Source organism: Lacerta agilis, chromosome 2, assembly GCF_009819535.1.
Source record: "Lacerta agilis isolate rLacAgi1 chromosome 2, rLacAgi1.pri, whole genome shotgun sequence".
In the NCBI taxonomy this organism is placed as follows: Eukaryota; Metazoa; Chordata; class Lepidosauria; order Squamata; family Lacertidae; genus Lacerta; species Lacerta agilis.
Genome location: NC_046313.1, coordinates 98,203,664 through 98,229,037, shown reverse-complemented (window position 1 = coordinate 98,229,037; position 25,374 = coordinate 98,203,664). Strand labels below are relative to the sequence as shown.

Below are 25,374 nucleotides of genomic sequence, written 5' to 3'. Positions count from 1 at the left end.
CTGTTTTTGCCTGGTTCCTAAAGATAATGTAACAATGGCACCAGGCAAGGTTCCCTGGGGAGAACATTCCATAAGCAGGGAGCCACCACATTCTCATGTTACATGTATAGTGCATAGTGTAAAATGCACACAAATTCTCTCAGGCTGAAGTCCTAACCTCCATTTATTTTGGAGTAAACCCCATTGAATTCAGTAGAACTTACTTCTGAGTACACCTGGCTAGGATTGCATTGTAAGGCACTATGTGGCACACATTCTGCCATTTCTGTGAAACCTTCAATGAGGTTAATTCTGATCTGCTAGTAACATGTTTACAGGGCAGTTAGTTTTCTAGGATATCTATATCCCCAAACAACAAACTTTGTTTTTTAAATGGATGCAGGCTTGTCTGTTGGAGAATAAATTAATAAAGCAAGGGGGAAAGGACCTTCAGTACAGTGTGGCTGGGGAAGAGGTCCTTAGGCAGTAATAAGAGTCTTTATGCAAGAAGAGTATTGAAAGTACATATGTACCTTGTTTTCACTGAAGCGTATGGAATACCAGTGGTTTTGACCTGGATTAGCAGTGTGAAAAGCACTTGCAAAGTACTTTAATACTGAAGTTAATGTTGGAGTAAATTACTTCTGTTAGACTGTCCGTGTGTGTGAATGTGCTCCCTTTTACAACCATCCTGTTTGCTGTAGATAAGTTGACCTTTATTAAGCCTTAACCACTCTCACTCATATAAACTGTAGAGAGGTAATTCAATTATGTGTTGGTAGATATGGAAGGAGAACTGACAAGTTATATTTTGAGCTGCTAATATATTACAAGTGGAGTTTGACATGGCAGTCTTCTGGATGGGGTCCATAATGTTTAAGAATGAGGGCCACATAGTCTTACAGAACTCCTCCTCAGAGAGATTCATCTGACACCTGCATTACTGCCTTTTTTGGGGCATGAGGCAAAGTCCTCTTCTTTCCCCTCTCAAGCTTTTTAAGTACAACTTTCTTTTTTCTATGCTTTTTATGATAGTGCGTTGGTTTATTTTGCTTGTATTTGCATTTTTTTTATTCATATAAGCCGTCTTGGGAATATAATTGAAGGTAGAAAAATACTTATAAATCAGAGGTGGGGAACTTTTCTTTCAGCCCAAGGGCTGTGTTCCCTCATGGGCAACATTCCAGGACACACATGAGAGTGGTTTTTGCCAGGTCAGAGGCAACAAAGATGGGGGGGGGGGGAGGAATAGACATCAGTTTCTTTTACCTTTGTAAGTAAGCGACCTTCCAGCAGAGGTTTCACACATACACGGATCTCTCCATCCACACAAGCAAAAGGCAATTCAAGGATACATTCTAGTCTGGGAAAAGCTTTTGAGAAGGCCACAGAGCAGGTGGAGTGTGGCCTTAGGGTAATTCCTGATCACCAGAGAAAGAGAAAGGCCTGCAGGGTCCACCATGCACACTGCGAATCAATCAATCAATTAATCAATCAATACCTATAAATCTATTGTAGTTGTTCAGCTCCTGCCATGCTGGATAATCTAAGTGTCTAGTACACGTATTGCTGTACTACAAGTACCACAATCCCTGGCCATGGGCCGTGTTGCTGGGACTGATAGGAGCTGTAGCCTGGTCTTCTATGTCCTGTGGGGTACTGAAAAATTAAGGCTAGCATCAAAGGGGTGACTATTTTGGCTCCAAGACTTTGCATCCAATTTGTGCGTGCATTAATTGAATCTCTGGTTCTTCTAGCCATCTTCCATCGCTCTCTGTCTCATAACGCTGTGAATCTGGAACAGAAACCCTATGTGGCCAAGAGTCTACAGTCTTCACTGTGATAAGATGTGGCTTCACATCCCTGTTATGCTATAATACTCCTAGATGGCCAGCTGGGCAAGTTGTGACTACCTCTCAGTCTCACCTCTTGTGGCTCCAAATCACAGAGATGAACTCCTTGGAGGAAAGGTGAAGTGCAGGCTTAAATGAACAAGCAAATAAATACATTGGGTATGTTTTAAATTGCTACCACAGGAAAATATCAAGTAAGCCCAGTGTTCTCGAAGGATAGTCGCTGAGTATTAGTGCTATGATACTGCAGAAGCAGCTGGCTCCATCCAATTCCTGGCATGCCAGTTGTCTTGGCTGTTATGCTTAGCAGATGGGTAAGACTTGAAAGATTGAAGATTATTGGTTTCCACGTCAAGGGCCAAATGTTGCATAGGGAGTAAATTATAATTCACTTCTGAGAAGAAAGGCTTAAGTAAAAGCATTACAGAATTGTAGCCATTCATTTTCTGGTGCAGAATGCACGCCATTTCAGATTTCGATAGACTAGGTGACAGCGAATTACTTGCCTCTTTTGAAATGCTTTGTAATGCAGTACCAGAGCCCATTTAATGAGATTGAAAGCAATTGCTTCAGATTAATGGCTCTGAAAGCAGCCAGAATCTTTTGGGTGGGAATGGGAGAGAAGTATGTATCTCATGTCCAACCAGCGAAGAACTTGGTTTGCTGTAGGCTCTCGCCATGCTGTGAACCAGGGCTTTTTTTCAGCCGGAACTCACCAAACTCAGTTCCGGCACTTCTCAGGTGGGCGCCACTGCCATTATAAGAGAACAACAAGGGAGGCGTTTGTGGTGAGTTCCGGCACCTCTTTTTCTAGAAAAATAGCACTGCTGTGAACCAAGCAGTTCCCACAACTATGGGGAATTGGGAGGAGGAGATTGGGTGTAGTTCCTAAAGCTTACATTCAACCAATTCCCAGTGTAATTAGAATGCAGGTGCAGCTCCAAAAATGGCAATCACTTTTGGCCTCAGAGCCTCAGCGCCAAGGGACCACAGTAGCCCCTGCCGTGTGTTCAGCTCCTTATGATTCCAGTGGAATTAGGGGAGGGGCTACAGCTGAGGGGGGCGCAGTATCTGCTTTGCATGCAGAAGGTCCCAAGTTCAATCCTCAGCATTTTCAGGTAGGGATGGGAGAGACTTCCTCTGTGAACTCCTGGAGAGTCAATGCCAGTCGGTGTAGATAGTGCTGAACTAGATGGAACAATGGTCCGATTCTGTATAAGGCAGCTTCCTATGTTGGTGTAAGGTGGAGAGCGGGACCATGCTCACTGGCCCTGCCCACCTCCGTTGCGTCCCCCTCCATTGTGTCCCTCTTGCCACATTGTAATTCAGTGAATTTCTATTGTTTCCCAATAAACACAACACAAAACACTAATAACTTCTGAAGCGGAGAACCTGCTCTCTGCATGGAGGCTCCCTGTGTGGCATGGGACCTTGAGCCCTAATGACCAATGTGGCAACAGGGCCCCTGACTCTTGAGGACTGCAATGGGCCTTTTGCCTTTAATTGCATCCGGAATGCCAGTGTGCTAGCACTATCTTGAAAGGCTCTTGTTGCAGTTTTGGAGTTCCTTTTCCAACATCATCTGGAAGGCTGTAACATTTCTCCCTTTCCTTGCAGAGCATTTCACCAACAGAAAGGCTGAGTGAGGATAATAATAATAATAATAATAATAATAATAATAATAATAATAAACCTTTATTGTCACTACACCACCTGTGTGCAGTGAAATTAAATGAGCCCCCCCCCACACACATACACTCAGTCTTGTTTGCAGTCTGTGTGATTGTCAGAAGTCAATTGCACCACTATTTTTTTTTTCCATTCAGCAGCCCACGGATAAAAATTGTTCTTTAACCTGTTGGTGCAACTGACTATAGGAGTCGTCTGTTACTTCCTGACTCCTTCTCCTTGTCTCTCTTAAATCACCCAGTTTCCAAGACTGCTACTGGCTTTACTCCAAAGCAAGAGATCTGGGTGTGTGTGTTTTTTAGACCCATGCATCCTCAGTAACTCGCAGCTGACTCCTTCTCTTCCAGCTGGCATGGGAAGAAACTCAAGATCTGTTTTGCAGCTCTTAAGTTTGTTTCCCTTTCCAAAACCGAGTTATTGAAAGAAGCAGCTCACATGTAACTCTTCTTTCTCCCCCTCCATTCTCAAACAGACAGAACATGCTCTTTTGAATGTCATGTTACTTGGTAGAACACCGTGTTTTGGTAGACCAGTCACTGGTGCTTCTTGCCAGAACCAGGACATTCATTTGTACCTCCCTATGCCTTTAGATCTGTAGACTCTTGGAGTTCCTTCCAACTACGATTCTTAAAGGCCATGCTGCCTTTACCATCGTTTACAGTGGTTAAGGAGCACAGGGACAGGCTTTCTCCATTCTGGCACTCAGTGTTGGCATATGAACACCAGGCCCGCTAATTGATGGCTTTTCATCACCAGGAAAAAAAAAAAACCTGACCTTTCCATGAAGCTTGCCTGTGCTTGCTTTGAATGGCTGTGTTGTTTTTAAACTATGGCATGTTTAGCACTCGAGCGAAAAAGGCCTGTGATTCTAATCCCAGTGGGGCAGCCACTGAATTGGAGCTATCCTTCCTGCCCCGTGATTGCGGCGCCTCAAATGAAACCCAAGTGTGCTGTGTCCTGCGATCCATATCAAATGCACATTGTGATAATCTTACCCTACCTTTTGAGTTCCCCAAAGCATCTCTCCCAAATTATGCATCGTGACCTCCGTTGCAGTGTATTCTAATGTGGCCAGTTAAGCTCATAATAAGGTACGGCAGTTGTGAGTTGTAAATTGTGTCCTTTTTTTAGTCTGCACATTAAACGCTAGCCACTCACTCTGCCTAGGACAGTGTGTTCATTGGGGAACAGAAATAGCACAGGGGAAGTGATAAACAAAGAGATTTTACTGGTTTGATTTACCTTTGTACCATTTACCCTAAGGTGAGAAAGCCCTATTAGCATTGGAAATAACACAATAGCACACCGAAACTGCAAGGCTGTGTTTATTTTTTCCCCACTGTACTGAGCGTGGTAGTTCCTTACTTGTCTCCATCAAGGAGGATTACAGGCATTGTTCAATTATAAATGATGCATGCAAATGTCCTGCCCATTCTTTCCTGAGAATCTTTTTTCTTTTCTTTTTGAATGCTTAAAAGCCGTGCTCTTGTGGATGGCTAGACGGTTGCAGTTCCACCCTTGAGCAGATTTGCTGAGCAAGGAGTAACGCTCAGTGTATGAATGATCTTTTTATGTGCGATGGCTACTGCATATGTCAAATGTGCAGTCGGCTCCTCGTAGTGATGAGTGAATATGAAACAAGTAATGGATCAAGAAGGGGGGAAAAGCTTTGTGTTATAATAGTTTTTTAATGCATTCTTTATTGAACCGGGGGGGGGGGGGGAGATCCCAGCTGCAAGCTCTCTCAGAACTAGAGATGGATGGATCAGTCTGTTTCCAGTCTGTGTCAGTTTCCCACATGTTTATTCATAAGTCTGTTCCGCATTAATTTTCAAAACTTTTTTTAAGTGAGTACAGTACAAAAATTAGTTTTTAAAGAAGCATTATTAAATGTGTATTTTATCACAAAATGCATATTTAAATACCTATGGTATTGTTATTATATTTATTTATAGCCCACCTTTTCCTCAAACTGGGACTCAAGGTGGCTTACAGATACAAATACAAACCACAGATAAAATACAGGAAAAACTAAAAACTTATAGCAGATAATCATTAAAAACTAATTAAACCCTGATAGAATTAAAACAATATAAAAATAAATCGAGAACAAAAGCAACAAATGCATCACAGCACCATATAAAGCCCGTTCCTTAGACAGACCATTCCGTTCCCAAAGGCCTGTTGAAAATAAAACGGTCTTCTGTCTGCAGAAGAACAACAAGGACAACTTAAAAATGTGGACCAAACAAAATTCTGTTCTACCGTACCTAGAGCTATGATGGTTTACTGGCTGTTGTGGCATTGCAGTTAAAAGCAAAAGCACTAAATGTGACAACTGATGCAGGCAAAACTGGTTCCTGCAAGGTACAAGGAATCATAAGGAGTGTGCACCAGCATTCACAAAAAGCCTCCTGCTACCTAGTGCAGCTGTAATCATGGGACTCACTCACAGTGTGATTCTGTATCAACTGTTAAGATGTTGGTCCTGCACCCAAAAGGCAAGCCTACCTCTTACTTTCAGTAGATTTATTTGCAACTCACCCAGCTGTGGTTATTCATTTCTCTCTGACTTCATTCCCATGCCTTTCCTTTGTATAGGTGTGTCACACATCAGAAGTGCGAAAAACACTTTTTGGAGGCACGAAAGTGAGTGTGAGAGCCACAAAAAGTCACTGGGCCAGTTGTAAGCTGTGTCCGAGACTAGCTCTAATTCTCTTTTTTGCCATCTGTCATGGACATGAGGAAGAATCAGGAAAATCAGTGGATTCCTTGAACATTCAGTATGTTACAGGCCATCCTCAATCTCTACTGAGCGATGTCAAGATTCCAGGGTGTTCCAGGCACTCACCCAGGGCTTGTGTTACCTTTGAAATGAAGCTCAACAGATACTATGGTGTCTTTATTATAAATGGTTTTATTTACACATTTATACAGCCTGAGTTTACAGTGGAGGGATTTCCAGCATGCACATCTCAATGAGATTCTTTGCTCCTCTCTTAGGAACAGTAGGCTTAGGTCTGCAAACAGAGAAACCAGCCATGCTCCTGTCCCTTTGTTGCAGCCTGCTCCAGCCAGCCCACATGACTTCTGCCCTCCGCCTCCTCCTTCCCAGGAACCCTTGCCAAATGCAACTTCCCCTTCCGCTTACATCATCACCCACTGTAATGCTGGCAACCTCCTGCTCTGTGCCCAGCAGGGACTTCTGCCTTATGGGTGGCTTCTATTGATGGGTTACCAACTGGCCATTTCAGCTTTGTTTCTTAATGGCTTAGCCCCAGCCAGATACGTCAAGCTGGGCTGGTATGTTATTCTAAATTCAATCAAAGCTTGATTAATCCTAACATTTACTAATTCCATGAATTATGGGTGCCCCATAAACTCTGGCGCCTGAAAACATAACAAGTAGTTAGAGTACAAGTCCTTGTGACTGAGCTACATATTACACATATTATGCACAGCGAAATTTCTGGAACCAGGGTTTAACCATTGCCTCACCCACAATTGTCCATTACAGTGGTACCTCAGGTTACAGACGCTTTAGGTTACATACTCCACTAACCCAGAAATAACGCTTCAGGTTAAGAATTTTGCTTCAGGATAAGAACAGAAATTGTGCTCTGGCGGCACAGCGGCAGCGGGAGGCCCCATTAGCTAAAGTGGTACCTCAGGTTAAGAACAGTTTCAGGTTAAGAACGGACCTCCAGAACGAATTAAATACTTAACCCGAGGTACCACTGTATATAACTCTCCTTCAAGGCACATACAGTGGTATCTCAGGTTACATACGCTTCAGGTTACATACTCTGCTAACCCAGAAATAATGCTTCAGGTTAAGAACTTTGCTTCAGGATAAGAACAGAAATCATGCTCTGGCAGCGCAGCGGCAGCGGGAGGCCCCATTAGCTAAAGTGGTGCTTCAGGTTAAGAACGGACCTCCGGAACCAATTAAGTACATAACCAGAAGTACTACTGTAACTTTTTTTTATGTTTCCAGGACCATAGGGCACTGCCTTACACCAAGTCAGATCTTTAGCTCATCTAGCTCATTGTTGATCATACCGATTGGCAGCATCTCTCCAGGGTTTTAAGCAGGGAGCCTCTGCCGGAGACGCTGGGGATTGGACCTGGTACTTTCTGCATACATGTAAAGCAGATGCTCTATCGCCGAGCTACAGCCCCCCCCTTAACCTAGGTCTGCATTCCCTTGGGGAGAGGAACAGCATCAAGAGGGTACAAGTTATAGTGAGGAAGCAAAAGGGTGGATCATGGGTTCAAAACTCCTGCTCCTAAAGGCACTTAGTTACAGACATTTATTTGACCCACTGTGGCTAATACATTCTGCGGAAGGTCAGTTCAGGTTCCTCTGAACCCCTTCTGAAAGTAAAGCGAGTACAATTATTTAGATTTATCCAGTTTGCATTATCATAATTGTGTTAATTTTTATCCGGCTTGCATCAGTTTGTCATAATTGTGTTAATTTTTAATTAACCCACCAGCAGCCCTGAGTGCCTTCCCATAGTGTGTACATACAAGAAGCATTCCCCCCCCCTCTAAGGAATCTCCTGTGGAATGCTAATGAGTCTGCAGAAGGAGGAGAGGAAAACAGGGTTCCTAAGTAAAAATCAGCTTTTCCCCATTGTGAGCACAATGTATCCACAAATCCCTTTGTGTACATGAGCAATCCCCTCAATTGAAATGAATGAGAATTCCTGTTTGTATGTGAACTTGATTGGGGGGGGGGGTGTCATCCTATAGATTGGAATTTGGCCTAGGGCACCTTTTCGATTTTGACCATTAACTCATATACCCAAATCACTGGATTTATTGACAGATGCACGTGCTAACGGTCAGTTTTCACATGTACCTCCTGGGGGCATTTGGCAAATGTTGTAGTGGAAGGTTGAAATGTGAAATAAGATGATCTTATAGTTTGGCTGCAAAGGTGTAGGAACCTTTTCTGTGAGGTTTACAGCACCATCGCCACAGGCCACAGACTGGGCGTTGACATTTGCAAGTGCAGAGCGATATATGTAAACCCTCTGTGTAACGGATCAGCCCTTAGGGAGGGTATGGTCAGGAGCCCAGCGTGTTAGGAGTTAACATACACTCTATGTGACTGGCGGCTCACTCGCAGGAGGCGGGACTTTTCTCCCTTTAAAAAGGGGAGAATGGCAGTTGGTCAGGAGGGTTAGAGGGTTGGAGAGACATAATGAGAGGTTAGGCTTTGGGGGATGGGAGGAAAGGTCTTTACCATTGCTATATTATAACCAAGCTGAATTACATGAGAAGAAGATTTGTAACAGTAATAACCCTGGACTTCCATGTTTTCAAGTTACCTAATAAAGTTAAATGTGTTTCAACGTTCGTTGACTCTGGCAGTGTATCAGTACCTTAAGAGGTGTGACTAAGAGGAGAGAACAAAGTTTTCCTGTGGAAGAGGAAACGGTTTGCTTATTCTCCTGTCATACAGAGGGCTGGACAGTGAAGCCAAAGGTGCCACGTAGTTGCTAAAAGGGAAGGCAAACTGCTGTAGTTGGGAACCCTGGTAGTGAGATCCCATAGGTGGCAAGAGGTTTACAAACGTAGAGCCCTTAGGTACCCCAGAGACATCTCCCATATGAACACTTTAGGAATCATCCTAGTTGTCAGTGAAACCTAGGGAGAGTCACTGTTGGGGAAGCATTGAAGGGGAGGGATCGGGGATAGGATCCCTCACACTCTGCTACAAAAAAAATAAGTAGAAATTAATTGTCTCTGAAATTGCCATGTTGCAGATTATTCTTAGACCTTTTCCAGGCATTCAACTGCCCCAGTCAGATATCCCCCTCCACCCCACAGGGCCAGCAGACACCACCTGCCCTCTGGGAAGGAAGATGAGAATGGGGGAGGGAGGCAAAGACAACAGGGCCTGCCCCAGTTGAACTGTCCCTTCTCTAACTCTACAAGGCTAGCTTGACTCTTTATGGCATTTATTGGTTTAAGTAATTTAACCTTGTAAACGGCCTTGGGCACCCGGGCACAAAGGTGGCCTATAAATGACATAATAAATGCCTTTTTAAAATCTGCAGAAGATGAAGTAAATAAAAGCATTCCGTTCTATCAAGGACTAGTGCACCTCACTTGCAATTCAGAAGAACTCCGTTGTCTTCAATTGACCTCCATGTTTTTATGCCTTTAAGTCTCTTGTCTAGGAAAAAGTGGCTGCTCTTTGATCACTTGATATTTCTATATTTATCTAAGACATTTTTATCTGTGGCAGTGAAAGAAGCAAGTGTAGAGCTATCAACTATTCGTTCCTCCCACCCCCTTCCCAGGTTATGATGATATTTCTAATGTGTTAATGCCTTCTGAAGACTTTCTTGTGATTTAGTCTCTGTCACCCATTTTATTATATTATAAATCTTAAGTGCTCATTGTTTGGTGAAGACCTGTTTTAAATATAAAGACTAAGCAGCTTCCTAGATAGCATCTTTCCTCTCCTTTGGAAGATTAAATTGAGACTCTTCTTCTGCCTGATGCCAGAATAGATTTAACCAATCATGTATTATTTACATGTAGGTCAATCAGAGGGACAATCCCGCACTGGAGCCTATTATCCACGGGTTGAAGGGTGTCGTACATCATGGTAAGTAGCTGCTTAAATTTACCTTTTGCTGGGAAGAGTAGAAGGCCTGGAATATTGCCCTTAATGGAATGGGTCACCCTTTCAAAGGACATGTTGAGGTGTATATTTTTCATCCACTGATGTTTAAGGGCACTGAAGCTATTATTTGGTTTGTATGAAGCCCAAAGTCATTTGTTACCTGGAAATAGGTTTGGACTGACATCCTTAAAAAAAAAGTGTCTTTTTTTTAGTTGGAACTTTGGAATATGTTTATTATAAATCGTTCTTTAAAAGCGAGCCAGTCAATAGATAGGCGTATTACTATTTTGGTTGTCGTTTTATTCTTGCAGCTAATTTTCTGTTTGCTTGGAAATTCATTCCCCCTCTAAAAGTTTTCTGTTTGTTTATAAATTGTTTGTCTTTCAAATTTAAGGAGATGATAATGAAACAGAAAATTAACTATCTGTGAAAATTAATTAAAGTTTGCAGCAAGAGAACGTCTTCTATCACTGACATAAATGTGATCGTTCAGCTATTCTGATGCACATAAACCTATTATCCTTGAATTTATAACGGGGTAGTGAAATAAATAAATCTTAAATTTTTGAAGAAGTTTTTATTGAGAAATTTTTCCGAAGCCTTATCACCAGTAATGCACCATTAGCAATTACAGAGAAGCGGTCTAATTTCAAAAGCAGTCATGTCAGATTTTTAATGTAATGATTTGTAAAAGTTTTAATAATCTCATTATAATTCACTAGGCATCTGCAGAAACAGAGTTAGGTACCCTAATAAATCTCTGTTCAGTCTATAAAACATCTTCACACCTTTTTCTAGGGGATTGTCTTTAGACATTAGCTAGAGCTGTGGAGCTTAACAAACATTTTTTCTCTCTTGACTGGAAACCTAAAACCAGTTGACAGTGTTAGATTAAAACAAATAGGATTCTGGATTAATTGTTCTGCTTTCAGAGTCATTTAATGTTGCAGCTGTGAATGCCAATAAATCTAGAGAAAGTGAAAAATAGGGGTTAAACAATAACACACCATGAAGTCCTTCATTTAAGGAATTTTCCATACGCTTGTTGCCATTTATAAATTGTAGTCTTCAGCTGCGAAGTAAAAACTACACACTGAGATGAAAACCATGTTGTTTTCTGCAGAAATAGATGTTATTATCTATCTCCCACTGGGCAACAGAAGACTCTGGCACACCAAAAGAAAGAAAGAAAAAAAGAACGAAAGAGTGAATTGGGCTATTGTGGTGATTACGTAATTTGACACTGCAGTCAAACCTGGCATTTAAGTGACCCAGAATATTTTGTAGTCTCTCATCCTACCTGCTCTGTATTTCAAGGTCTCAACCCCCTCAAAGATGATTGAAACTATCCCATTCCATTTCCATCTGCTGCTGGAATACCTGCTGGCGCCTAATCATACTTGTATCTTGCAGGTATACTTCATCCCCTCAAAAATAGAATATTGTCTGGTACATAGCGATATCATTCCCTGGCCTGCCTTTCCCTCCCCACATAATAATGATTTTTCAGTCCTGCACACCACACAATCTAGGTGGGCAAGAGATGTATATTTTGCTTCCCTCTCAACGGGTTCACATTTCAAGTGGGGGAAACCTGTCTCCTCATAAGAATCTGAAAATGAGAAAGAACGAAATTCTCAATTTCGTCCACCATAACGGGGGTGTTGAAGGCTTTTGGGAGGGTGGAGGTATAAACAGGGCAGGGTGCATCCTTGTTTGCTAAAGCAAAAAATCTTTGCTCCTTCACTTGGCTGATGGTGGAGCTCTGTGATACAGTGATCAGCTGTTGCTCAAATAAGTTCTATAATAAATGGATTAAGCTTGCAGCTGAAGTATTGGTTAGTTAGCTCAAAGCAGCATGGGAAATTCAGCTCCCCTTGCTGCACCAATCTCTTGCTTCTTGGCCTTACTTCTCACCTTAGTTGCCAGGTTACCATTCTGTGGTGACAGTAGAAACCACAGCTGTCAAAAAATCCCTTCCCCAAACATCTTAAACTTTAAAGAACCTGTGGCCCTCCAGTTGCTACATCATCCCTACCATTGAGCGTTTTGACTGGTGCTGATGGGAGTTGGACTCCGAACTACATTTGGTGGGCCACAGGTTTCCCAAGTCTGGAATAAACAGCCTCATCCATGTGCTGTTTATATAGCATGCCTTTAATCAGAACATGCATGAAACCCTTGTCGGTACCAGCAGATGGTGAAAATCTTGCAGCCATCACCTTGTGTCAAAGTTTTCTCACTTTCCCATATCCTTCAAGTGATTAGCAAAGATGTGTAATGTCAGAAACAACATTCTGCAGGAGTATAAACTATCTAGGCTGGAGATATCGTCAGGGATTTGAATTACAGGCTAATTTGATGGAACATAAATAATTGTGCCCTTCACACTGTCACCAGCTTAGTAATGATGATAGAGAAATGTCAACATAAAAAATCAATGCAGAATTTGCTGCTGTTGGTTGTTTTCTTTTTTTTCTTTTTTCTTCGTCTCCAAGAATTAGTTTCCTAGAATCCTAATGTTGCAGAAACTTTTCTTTTACCAGAAGTACTATAGAAAATGCTATTGAAGAAAAATGCACTGTATGCCAAACATCCTAGCAGTGTTGGGATAAAGAGGAACGCTTGCAAGGTTTCTTCCATGTTTTCCTGCCCCCAGGCAGCTACTGCAGCTACTTCCAGTTCTAAGCAATTTATCCCCATAAAACACCGGGGGGGGGGGGAGAAGCAGCTTCTGATTTCCGACTTCTTTACATCTGAATGGCCTCCCTTCTTCAACACTGTCTTATCAGCTTCTCTGTGTTCTGCTTCTGCACTGCACATCTACTGTTTGTACACTGATAATCGCTGCGGTGCATGCCATAAAACAAAAGTAATCAGACTCCAGATGTTGTTGGGCTACAACTCCTAGTATCCCTGACCATTGGCCATGTTGGCTACAGCTGATGGGAGTTGCAGTTCCACAAAATCTGGAAGGCACCACGAAGTATTGAAGTTTCCCGCTTGTTGTATATGCATAGCAGTGAGACGTGGTCAATTGCAGATCTCCAGTGTGTGTCATCATCTGTCAGTGTCAACACATCTTTATGTCTTCCCAATCACACTTTGCAGTGTTCACCAGGAGGTTCAGTGTGCCAGAATCGGCATGAGCAGCTATGATAAAAAGGCAGCAGAATTCATCTGAGTCACTTTTATGCTTTTTACAATATCCGCGTCTGAATAAATCGTGCTGCCACTGCTTGATCAGCCCTGGGCAGCTCTTCTAGAAAAGTGTAGAACAGTTAATATATCAAGTTGCTGTTCAAATGCAAAACTCTGACCTAGTGAAGCCCAACATTTATTATGGACAGGGCTGACCAAGGTCAGTATCACATACTGGAAGGCAACTGGATTTGCATGGCAGAAGGTGTCAACTTTTGCTGCATCTCCTGACCATCTCCTTTGTGTGAATTTTGTCATGCTTCCATGTCACTACTGGAAGGGCAGGCCAACAGGATGGTTCAATCCCCGGGCATTTTTGTAGCCCATGGTTCAGTGTCACAATAAACCACATTGAGGTTGATCTGGTGACCAATGCAGAAGGATCCCATTAGGTGGGCACAAGGAACCATTCTTCTCCCCCACAGGGGTCAGGTTGTCTCAAGGGGAGAGTGGAGAGGGGGCACATACTGGCACTGGGCAGATAAAGTCCAAAGTGGGTAGGATCAGAATACATAAACACACATTGCACCCAAACAATTCACTTGCACACACCCATTCAGCTTGGCTTCCTCTGTGTGGCACTAGGGAAGGGTAACCCCTTTTTCAACACACAGAGAGGAAACACAGCAAGCTGGTTATGCACAAATTGATATCGGGCCCACCACCGTTGCTCCTTTTCTTTGGAGAAGAAAACCTTTGTACAACTCCCAAAGCACTCTCGTGGTAGACACAGAAAAACTTGGCAGAGCAAGTAAGAATTTGCTTGTGATCTCTGATCCAAGTAGCAGATGTGAAAGGAGTTTGACCCACCTGAGTCTTTTTCACCTGCATATCTCAGGAGTCCCTTTATTGTGTCCCCCCCCACAAAACCCTCATGACTGGCTTAAGATTCAATGTTCTCCTTATCGAAGAGTTTCCCCCTTTCCCCCGATATTTATTTCTGCCAACATGCCTTTGAAGAGGTATGTGGATGTAACACATGAGAAATAAGCTTTGAAATGTAATCAAGCTCTTGTGGTTCATGCCAAAGCTGGTGTTTAGGACTGCCTTGAAGGCCCCATTTGGAACAGAAAGATGGGGTACAAATATTGAAGTAAATAAATAGCTTGTTGGTAGGGCTGACTGGCTAATATGCTGTTATCCCACCCAGCCCCAACTTAGAAACCATGTAGCTTCACAAGTGCATAGAGTTCATGGTATTAGTATACCGCTGAGAGACAAATATGTATGGTAAAATGGGCCTGCTTTCTGTAACACTTCAACTGATTATAGTGGTGCCCCGCTAGACGAATGCCTCGCTAGACGAAAAACTCTACCAGGTTAGAGAAGGTTGACTTAGCTAGCTTGGCACCAGGTCTTTCAGAGCCTTGTGGGTCACTGCTGCCATCTTGAACAAATCAGTTCAGACACTGGAGCACCAATGTGACATGCCTCTGACAACTCACCCTGTCACAAGGTGGACCATAGCATTAAGGGGTTTTCATAGGTATGTAGCAGCGACCAACAGAAGTAGGAGTGTGAGAGAGAATTAATTTGCTTCCAGACTCCTGTTTCTTTTTCTTTCGCTGGCTAATTCTCTTGCTCATCTGGCAAAAACATATGACCCCCTCATCTTCGTACATTTCTCTTCTCCTGTTAATTAAACTCCTTGAGTGCTGTGCTCGAAAAATATACCAAAAGGTGGATATTAATGTTGTGTGCTTTGTTTTGTTTTTTAAATTCTTACTTACCAATGTGCCACCTTGAAGTTAAGTACAGTTGCTGTAGGTCATGCTAGTTGCTTGTGCTTCTGAGGACAAGAGCTAAAATAACAGCTTAGTCCACTTACACTGGAAGTGTCTCTGTAATTTTATTGTCACATTTTCCTAGTCGCTAATGATGCCTCTGCGATACTTATTAATTTTCCTTTAGAAACATTAAAGAAGGCACTTGAAAATAATGCAAGCTTCAGTGCTTTTTGCAAATAACCACAGTTGTGCTAATTAGTAAAAATAAACAGAGGAGAACAAACTTGCGCTTGCATTTCAGTGTCCTGATTTTGTGTGGTGTCTTAGTCATGTGCATGTATACCCAAAACCCAAAACCAATTCTTGCTCTGGGGTTATTTGCACCCATTAGCAGCACTCATGCTCTTAATTTCTCACTACTATGTGTTTTCTAGGCATGTCTACTCAGAAGTTTCATTCAGTTCAATGGACCTTACTCCCCTGTAAATGTGTATAGGATTGCAGACCAGGGTTGCAATCCTCAGGACACTTACTACGTAAATGGGATTCAGTCCCATTTCACTCTGTGAAACCTGCATTCTAATAGAAGAAAGCAATTTGAGATGATGTGTGATGATGAAGGAAGAAGAGGAGTGTAGGAAACTGCCAAGATCATCCATGTTTCTCCAATATGTGGGAATTTAAGGAGGAGTTAAATGGAAAACTGGGAGATGGATATAGAATGTTGTGTTGCATCCATTGTGGAAAGTTAATTTTTAAAAGGAATTAGTTCTACCTCCAGTTCACCTATTCCAAAAAGGAACTAATTCTGTTCCAGTTCAGTTCATAATTCATTCACATGGTCCTTGGTATCTCCCCCCCCCCGCCCCCCAGTCCTTAGAATTTTTACAAACTGCTCTGCTGAGATGTAAAATATACTTAAGAAGCCTAGGAAAACATCAAAGCACACAAACAGTATAACATTTTCCCCAGCAGTTAAGATCTTTAATCTTAAACAGCAGCTTCACTTTTCCAATGGTAAATGTTATTTATTAATTTTATTCAACATCATTTACATACAGCTTGATTGTAAGAAAACCTCAAAGTAGTTTATAAAGGGCAGTAGCCACAATCAATCACAGAGCTAAGTGCAACGAAAGCCCAATATACCGGGTATATACTTTATTGAATTAAAATTAAAATTGAATTGAATTAACACTCACCCAAAGTTCCACCAGAAAAATTCATGTTCAGTTCACCTGGAAATTATGGGAACAGAGAGATTTTTGAATTAATCCATTGAATTAGTTAGTTCATTCCAAGCACTGGTTGCACTTAACTAGCATCGCTACACATCTGAGCACATATAAGTAAGCCCCCCCCCATAAAAACACCCACTTTCCAAAGGGAAACTTGGGGTGCTCTGGTAGCAATCTTTTTTTAAACAATTCTCATACCAAAACCCCTAATCTACTTTTACACTTGAGGCAGGTTAAGTAATACTTTTGTTGCTCTGTGTGAGCAGCTGCTGAGGTAGCATCTCTCAGAAGGATTCATGAGCATCCAAGGATGCAGAATGTGTCTTTTCTGGATCATGGCCCTTATGGCAAATCCCATATAGCTGTCTGCTATACTCAGGAGATGGAGAAATAGGCATAGTTCTACTCCCAGTGACTTTATTGGAAGATTAAGGAGATGAGAATTATTCAGATATATGAAACTGCTGTATCAGAGCATTTACCAGGACAAGAAACCATCCATTTAAAAGCGTGTTTTAAGTGTGGTATACTTTGACTGGCAGCATCTCTTTAATGTCTGTTGTGAATGCCCTTTTCAGCCCTGCTATCTGAATTTTAACTCGGCATACCGGGAACTGGACCGGGAACACTTGCATGTAAATGCTGTCTAGCGTGTTGATCTATGGTCTCTTCGCCTAAATTTCTTTCAGCATTTATTTTAATTAATTAGCAGGAAACGTCTAGCCCTCATTATTGTATAAAGTTTGAATCTGGCACAAAAATTAATTATTTTAAGTAATTAGCAGGAAACTTCTAGCCCTCGTTATTGTATAAAGTTTGAAACTGGCCCAGAAAAGTGAAGTAGGACTGTTATGGGGCTTTCAAGTATTATTCAAGCAGCAAAAGCTTTTCCCTTTAACATACATTTGTTTGTTTGTTTGTTTAATCAAATTTATACACTGCTTGATGTTAGGGGGAAACCCCAAAGCAGTTTACCAAAAAACCTAAAGCAACAAAATTACTGCTTTTTAAAAAAATTACAACTGTGATTTAAAACATACAGAAGGTTAAAAGCACAATAAAACAGAGTGGAACAAATTAAAACTACAAATTTTACGTTTTGACGTACTTACCTTTCCTCCTTTAGTATCTCCTGCAACTGTACCTTCAAAATGTCCGCATGGTGGGAGGTTGTGTTTATGCCACCTGGCTGTGCTCCTGGCGTAACCAACCTCAACCCTTTGGAGGGAATGCCAGTACAGTGGCCGTCACCCATAGATCCCAAACACATGATTTGTACATCTATTTCCACCTCCACCCCCCGTGTATGAATTGTGGGGTTTCAGGTTATGCATTTAGGGTTCTACAGCTATGCAGGCATGCCCACCAAAGCATGGAAACTGTGTGTGCCAGAGGGGCAGATCCTGCCCCTCCCAATCAGTATTCCCCCATATATACGCAGATCCCGATTTCCGAACAAATGCGTTTCATGGAAACAATTCATTAGGCGAGCGTTCGCACAAGTCCATGATTTCCATTATTTCCTATGGAAATATTTATAAGCAAGAGATTTGCCTGATCTCTTTCTCCATGGTTTCTTCCTGAAATGGCTGCAGCCAACCAGCAAAAGAGAGACAAAGGGGGGGGGGGAATACTTGTCCAATCTCTTCTGCTCTCTGATTCATCCAATCTCCCTCCTTCCCTGCGTGGTTTCTGTTCACAAATGGCTGCTGCCAATCAGCAAAGCACAAACAAGCAAGGAAATAAGGAAATGGGCAAACGACTAGTGTTCGGATATCTGAATCGGCTGTGTTAATAGCGAGGTTTGGGTATAATTATTTACATATAGATAAGTGAATTTTTGCATAGCGAGTGAACGGATAGCAGGACCTGTGTGTGTGCACTTTGAATGTCTGTGCAGGATCTGTCCTTCCACTCTCAGGCATTCACTTCTAGTTCACAACAAGTGCTCCAGAAAGCCGATTGTTTAAAGCAATGTAACCAAAACATCTTCCTGACAGACTGAACATTGCTTTTCAGCTGTCAGAATGTGACCCAGTCACAAAGTAGTACCAGGAAGGGATTAATAACCTCCTGAGCAGGAAAAAGAAATGAATTTAACATGTCATTCACTTTTAGGGTTTTTCTTTTTGCAGTTTTCAGTTAGGAACTGAAGCTAGCTGGATCGGAAACCATTTTGAATGTAGGATGAAATATTATCCAGAATAAGCAGGGATGGTGAAAGTGGCAAACTGCTGGGTTGTAGGTAGTTGAGCATTAAGGCACAGAGCTTCTTTGTCCCTCTGCCATTTAGCAGTCTCTGCTGCATCTGCTAAGAGGAGTCATCCTAGGGGTACTTGTCTTCCTGATCTGGGCCTTTTGTGCAGAGGAAACTGGCTAGAGTCCATCCTCATCTGTAACCAACCAGCAGCCTTGTGGTTTCTCTACAGTTGGCATAGCTTTCGGAGAGCAGTTGCCTTGGAAGGAAAAGGCTCCATGTTCCATTAGCAGTCCCAGGACCAATCTTGTCATGAAACATTATTGTAATGGATGCACAAGAGAGCTAAGGGATGGGACGCCCACAGACAGGCATTGCTTCTCAAAGTGTAACTTCATGGCCTTGACCTTATATAAGGTTGATTCGTCAGCAGTCATGGCTTTCTCTTGCAAAGGGCAATTCACCGATGTGAGAGATTTGTGTTAGGTTTGGCAGGCACGCACACTGTGCGCAGCACCATGCGAAAGCCATTAGCAGCACATTAGCCGATTGTCTTGGAGTGCATTAATGAATGCCATGTCACCAGCATTTTTAATAGGTGGGGGACAAGGATGCTAATGCCCTGCGCTGCATTGGAAAAGCTACTCCCAAGTTTATGAGTTCTAATTAAGGGATGACCTTTTTGCATTTATGAAGTTGCCTCATACTGAGGCCAGATCAGTGATCCAGATAGCCCAACACTGCAGCTCTCAAAGATCTCATGTGCAGGCATTTCTCAGGCCTGATACCTAAAAAATAAAGCCATTAAACTGGCCATAGCTCAGTTATGGAACATCAGTTTAGTATTCAGAAAGTCTCAGGTTCCATCCCATTTGCTCTGCCAAAGGCAAGGGAGGTAACAAAACAGAACAACAGCTAGAACACCTGAAGACATCAATAGCAGTGTTCGTTGTCACAAGAAAGCTGGAAGGTACCAGTTGGCTATCAGCAATCTAGGGCATATATTATGAAACAGCCCAAATCTCTGCGTGAACTAAGTGGACTGAACAAATAATTATACCTGTGATGTTGTGTTATTTGCTTTTGCAATACCTGGTAGAGGCAGTCATCCAAAACGGCCTGCTTGTCAAGCATTTGAGCACACAGGCAGAAACTCTATTTAACTGCAATCAGAAGACTGCCTTCTTCCCTCCCCCAGTTGCCTTCTGGAACTGACTTTGTCTTCCCAGGCACTTAAAATAAATTCCACCTAATTGATAACCAAAATTTAATCATAGCAGGATACTTCAAGTTTGCATTCAAATAAGGCTGTCTTTTGTCTAAATAAGTTTCCCTGGGTTGATAATTCATATTTCAGTTCAAAATGTTTAAAAATGGAAGACAGGCAGGGCTGGATGAAATGTAGACTACGTATTACAGTGTGTATTTAATATAAAAGTCATGCATTATTCATTTTTGCAATCTGAATAACTTTGAATTTAGCATTCCTGCTCATCTTTCCTTTGATGAACGATTAATTATTAAAATATAATATTGTCAGCACATGGTACAAAAAATCCTTGGAAGTGGAATGTGAGCTTCATTCTACTGCTACTCTTAGATTAAAAGGAACTATATATTCTCTGTGGTCCAGTTCTACGGTCCGGTATTTAAAATCACAATGTATAATTTTAAATCCTGAGCACAATGAGCAGTTATACTGATTTTTAGACAGGAACACAAAGAGTTTAACTTACATGCAAACAAAGAGTTACTAGGTGTTAATGAGAATAAAGTATTAGAATGTACAAAACGACTGCCAAACACCTCAGGGAATTCCAGCACAATTGAGTGTTTTTCAATAAATTGAGTGTTCTTCAATAAATGTATCTTTGTGTCTCATTTTCAGTACAGTCTACACAACTTCATTCAAGATAGGGTTTCTGTTAGCAATCAAATAACACTGACTCAAATATTTCTAATTTTTTTATTTTGCTTGAGAAAATGCTATTCTGTAAACTGGACATTCAAGGCTCTGTAGTATTTTGTTAGCAAATGTGTCACAGGTACCTCTCGGCTACTGCAGAGGATATAAATTGTGGGTAGCTAATCTATGTTCCTCTGTTGTTGTTGTTGTTGTTGTTGTTGTTGTTGTTGTTGTTGTTGTTGTTTAGTTGTGTCCGACTCTTTGTGACCCCATGGACCAGAGCACGCCAGGCACTCCTGTCCTCCACTGCCTCCCGCAATTTGGTCAGACTCATGTTGGTAGCTTCGAGAACACTGTCCAACCATCTCATCCTCTGTCGTCCCCTTCTCCTTGTGCCCTCCATCTTTCTCAACACCAGGGTCTTTTCCAGGGAGTCTTCTCTTCTCGTGAGGTGGCCAAAGTATTGGAGCCTCAGCTTCAGGATCTGTCCTTCCAGTTAGCACCCAGGCCTGATTTCCTTCAGAATGGATAGGTTTGATCTTCTTGCAGTCCATGGGACTCTCAAGAGTCTCCTCCAGCGCCATAATTCAGAGGCATCAATTCTTCGGCAATCAGCCTTCTTTATGGTGCAGCTCTCATTTCCATACATCACTACTGGGAAAACCATAGCTTTAAGTATACAGACCTTTGTCGGCAAGGTGATGTCTCTGCTTTCTAAGATGCTGTCTAGGTTTGTCATTGCTTTTCTCCCAAGAAGCGGGCGTCTTTTAATTTCGTGACTGCTGCAGTGATCTGCAGTGATCATGGAACCCAAGAAAGTAAAATCTCTCACTGCCTCCATTTCTTCCCTTTCTATTTGCCAGGAGGTGATGGGACCAGTGGCCATTATCTTAGGTTGTTTTTTTTTATGTTGAGCTTCAGACCATATTTTGCGCTCTCCTCTTTCAGCCTTCCCATCAGCCCCAGCCAGTATGGCCAATGATCATGGGTGATGGGAGTTGTTGTCTATGTGGTTAGTCGCTGATTAGCCACTTCTGATTTAAAGGGTTATACACAAAGAGAGGACCTATGCAAGGATGTGTTGTTGCCACTGTTGGGTTAGGTGGGCCGAAGTGCATGCAAGGAACATCCTCTGGGATTATAGGAAGCTGAAAAGCATGGGAAACATCTTGTTGAGCTCTAGGCAGTTAAGGCATCTAATGTAGATGTGGGCAACCTGCAGCTCAAGGGTGAAATTCCATGTGGTTGGGTGGAGGGAAGCCTGGGCAGACTGGAGGAGTGCGGGAAGTGAAAAAATGGGGAGGTGTAGGCTTGGCATATTTCTGGAGCCAGTGTGGTGTAGTGGTTAAGAGCGGTAGACTCGTAATCTGGGGAACCGGGTTCGTGTCTCCACTCCTCCACATGCAGCTGCTGGGTGACCTTGGGCTAGTCACACTTCTCTGAAGTTTCTCAGCCCCACTCACCTCACAGAGTGTTTGTTGTGGGGGAGGAAGGGAAAGGAGAATGTTAGCCGCTTTGAGACTCCTTAGGGTAGTGAAAAGCGGGATATCAAATCCAAACTCCTCCTCCTCCTCCTCCTCCTCTGGACACCCCCAAAATTGTTGAGCTTTTTTAAGGAAAACACTGAAAAATATGACCCCACGTAAGAAGGCTGCCCCAGAGCCCAATACCCGCCCTGGATCCCTTGCCTTCTCACTTCCCTTGGCCCCACTGTCTCTGCAGCTCTCCTTCAAACCTGCTTTCCCTTCCCACTGCTGCCCACAAGGAGCCCAGCCAACCTCCTGCAACCATAGAGTCGCCAAGAGTGGGGGATGGAGGGAGGTCATTCTGCTAGGGCTACAGGCCGCCCACCCTCCCTGGATCACAGAGTTCATGGAGAGTGAAAGCGATGCTCTCACTTCCAGTTTCCGGAATAACACACTTGCACACGAGCCCACGTTGCCTCCCTTTTACCTGCAGGAAACAGTGGGAGCCATTGGGCAGGAGCACTCACACTTTGTGGCTGGGTGGGCGGGCTCCTAGACATAAATGGCAGGTGCAGGCCCCTGGGAAAGGCACACCAGGTGCTGGCTCTGTGGCTGTGGCAACGCGCCGCTGCTAGGTGCTGAAGCACCGCTGCAGTTTAGCATGCCACCCGCACCTCAGAGAAGTGGTTCCCCGGCGAGGTGGCTGCACACGGCCAAACGAGGGAGGCAGTAGCCAGCCCCAATAGCAGCAGTGCAATGGGCGGCTGGAGCCCTCGCCGTGCGCCCCGCAAAGAAAACCTGGGGGGGGGGGGAATCCCCATTTTAGGCATCCCATTTCTGTACATGTCTGCAATTTTCCAGGTGTATGGCAGGCCTAGAGAGATGGAGCCAAAATGCATAGAGCAATGGAAGAGGGAAGGGAGAAAAACCCTCTTCTGCTCTCTGGCAAAGTGATCTCTTCCTCAACCAGCAGGGAATAATGAGAGAGAAGAGGGGGTATCAGAAATAGAGAGAGATAGAAAAGGGGGTGGTAGGAAGAGAGAAAAGGGGTGCCCACCACTGTCTCTGGCCTTACCCAACATTAGCATGTGAGTCCTGTCAGATTACCCCAAGGTAATGCCTTTGGCATTAAAAAAAGTTTCCCACAACCCTGATCTCGTCTCAAGGCAAACTTTCCCCTCTCCCCATCCTCAAATTCCATATATGTATATTATATTGCATTAGTTTTTCATCAAGGTGGCAGTGGTTCTTCTTCATCAGTGGTTCTTCCCTGGACAGTCCCCCCTCGCTTGCCTAATGTCCAAGCCAGCAGCAACCTTGACCACAGCTCCGAGTGGCCTTGTTCTCTGCAAGGAGTATAGCTGGGCAGTTTACCACCTTTAAGAATAAAAGACGATTTGATATGCAGGCCTGGTAATAGAAAGGGTGTACAGAACCTACAAAGATTCCAGGACACTTTCCTTAACTTCTGTTTACCTCACTTAAATATCTATTTTATGTCCCTCCCTACAGTTAGCCTGTATGATATATCATAAGGGTGTTCGCATGCTACAGTCAACAAGCACACAGTCTTTGTGGCTGTGTACACGAATAGTTTGAGCTGTACAGTTGTGCATTCATTCACATGTAACATCCATTGAGTGCACAGTCTTATGAAGCTGTGTACATGAGCTGGACAGATATTTCACACAAGCTCCTGTAGATGCACTCGGCATAATGTGTGAACAAGCCTTGTACAATGAGGGAGAGGGGCAGGAAGAGGAACCCTGACTTTGTGGGAAAAGCCATGGGAGAGTGAAGGTGTATGATTAACTTTAGAACATTTAAAATACTGAAATGATAAAATCCACACACGTCTTGGTACTACATAAGAAACTAGTCTAGGGCCTCCTTGTAGTGGGGTAAAGATAGAGGTGAGAGCTGCAGTCATAGGGAGAGGCAGCAGGAGAAATCCTTCAATAATTTGACCTTGTTTTAGGGAAGGAGGCTGCAGAGGGGAAGCGAAACACCAATAACTGAATAGCAGCTGATTGAATCAGTCATTGGGGCTGTCCTCAGTTTTGTGCAAATAAGAAGGCAATTCTGTGTCTCATTTCGGGCATCTTGTTTTGAAGCTAGGAGGAGAGTTTATTCTGCCCTCATATCCCCAGAGCAATTCCTTAGCCTGGATTTAATTCAGACATATGCTAACTGCACACTTCTGATTTTATTCCCCCTTTTTAATGATCTCAGTTTGGCAAGATTTGTATGTATACCAATTAGCAGCCTATTTTGAAAATGAAATGAAGGATGAAAAGCACTCGTGCTGCATTTTGCACATTGGGTAAGCACATCTCCTACATGGAGATTATCTCTCTATAGGAAAACTTTTAATGTGTGAAGTGCCCCTGGGCCACAGGAGGAGAAACGGTGCTTTCAGAAGAACCACCTGCATTAGTTACACCTGGGGAGGCTTCAATTCCCCCCCTTTCCCTTTCCCTTGACCTAAGCCAAGGAAGCGATGAGAACCATGATGAAAAGATGAATCACACTAACTCAAAAGTGTCCATTCAAATCAAGAACGCTAGATACTCAGCAATCAGACACGAAGTGCCTCTGAATAAGGTGATTCCATTTTTAGTTGTCATCTTACTTACTGACACTGACACACTCGTTCTACATGAATTTGCCTAATGGAGGGGTGGAATTCTCAAGAAGAAAGAAGTTCCCCACAGTTGATATGAAACAGCACACACAGTACAGGTGGGGACCATTTTAGGTATGTCCAATTGATGGGCGGGTCCTTTTGGACCTGGAAGAGGGAGGAATGGGGATGGAACAGGGCAGAGCCAGAATAGGCTTATGTGTGCTCCACCAACATACACGGGGGCCAGGAATGGAACCCCTGAGCAAAATGGTCACCACCTATACATCAAATTCTGGCTGCTTGACGGCCATCATCTAGTGCAAACCCAGGCCTAGAGGTAACTGAAACAAACAGCAACAACACACCTGAGGGTTCTGGAGCCAGCTTTTGGGATAGTGTGTGGATAGTTAATGTTAAGCAGGCACCTTTGCTGTATTTTTTTTGATGTCTGTATTATTTTTGATGTCAAGCCTACCCAGAATTATAATTTTATTATGTATCTTTGTTTTTAATCTGTTGATTTTATCTATATTTGATAAATTTCATTATGGTTTTAAAGTTTGGTTTTTAAAAATCATTTTCTTGCAAACATTTGTTCAAGGAATATAACTCACAGAGCCTGAAATTGCTGGAATTTGTATAATTTATATATTCTTCACGGGAGTCCTGTGGACATATCTAAGGATCAATATACTTATCTTCAAGAGACACTATATAGTAATCATCTGAGGAGCTTGCATCAGCTTTTTATGGGCAAAGTCTCCACATCCTGTTGATGTCTTCCAGCAAATTGTCACAGAACTCAGGGCCTGTTTGATAACTTCTACAATTACCAAGTACACACAA

At 42.8% G+C, this 25,374-nt stretch overlaps 1 protein-coding gene across 4 annotated transcripts in view; it reads left to right on the top strand.

The window, feature by feature from the left end:
• The window catches only part of PTPRG (protein tyrosine phosphatase receptor type G), a 565,261-nt gene that overhangs the window by 412,004 nt on the left and 127,883 nt on the right, over positions 1-25,374 (top strand). For all 4 annotated transcript variants that reach the window (XM_033141322.1, XM_033141320.1, XM_033141319.1 and 1 more), the window contains one exon: positions 10,083-10,149. In XM_033141322.1, coding sequence (XP_032997213.1) covers positions 10,083-10,149 — 67 coding nt within the window. The remainder of the gene's footprint in view (positions 1-10,082; positions 10,150-25,374) is intronic.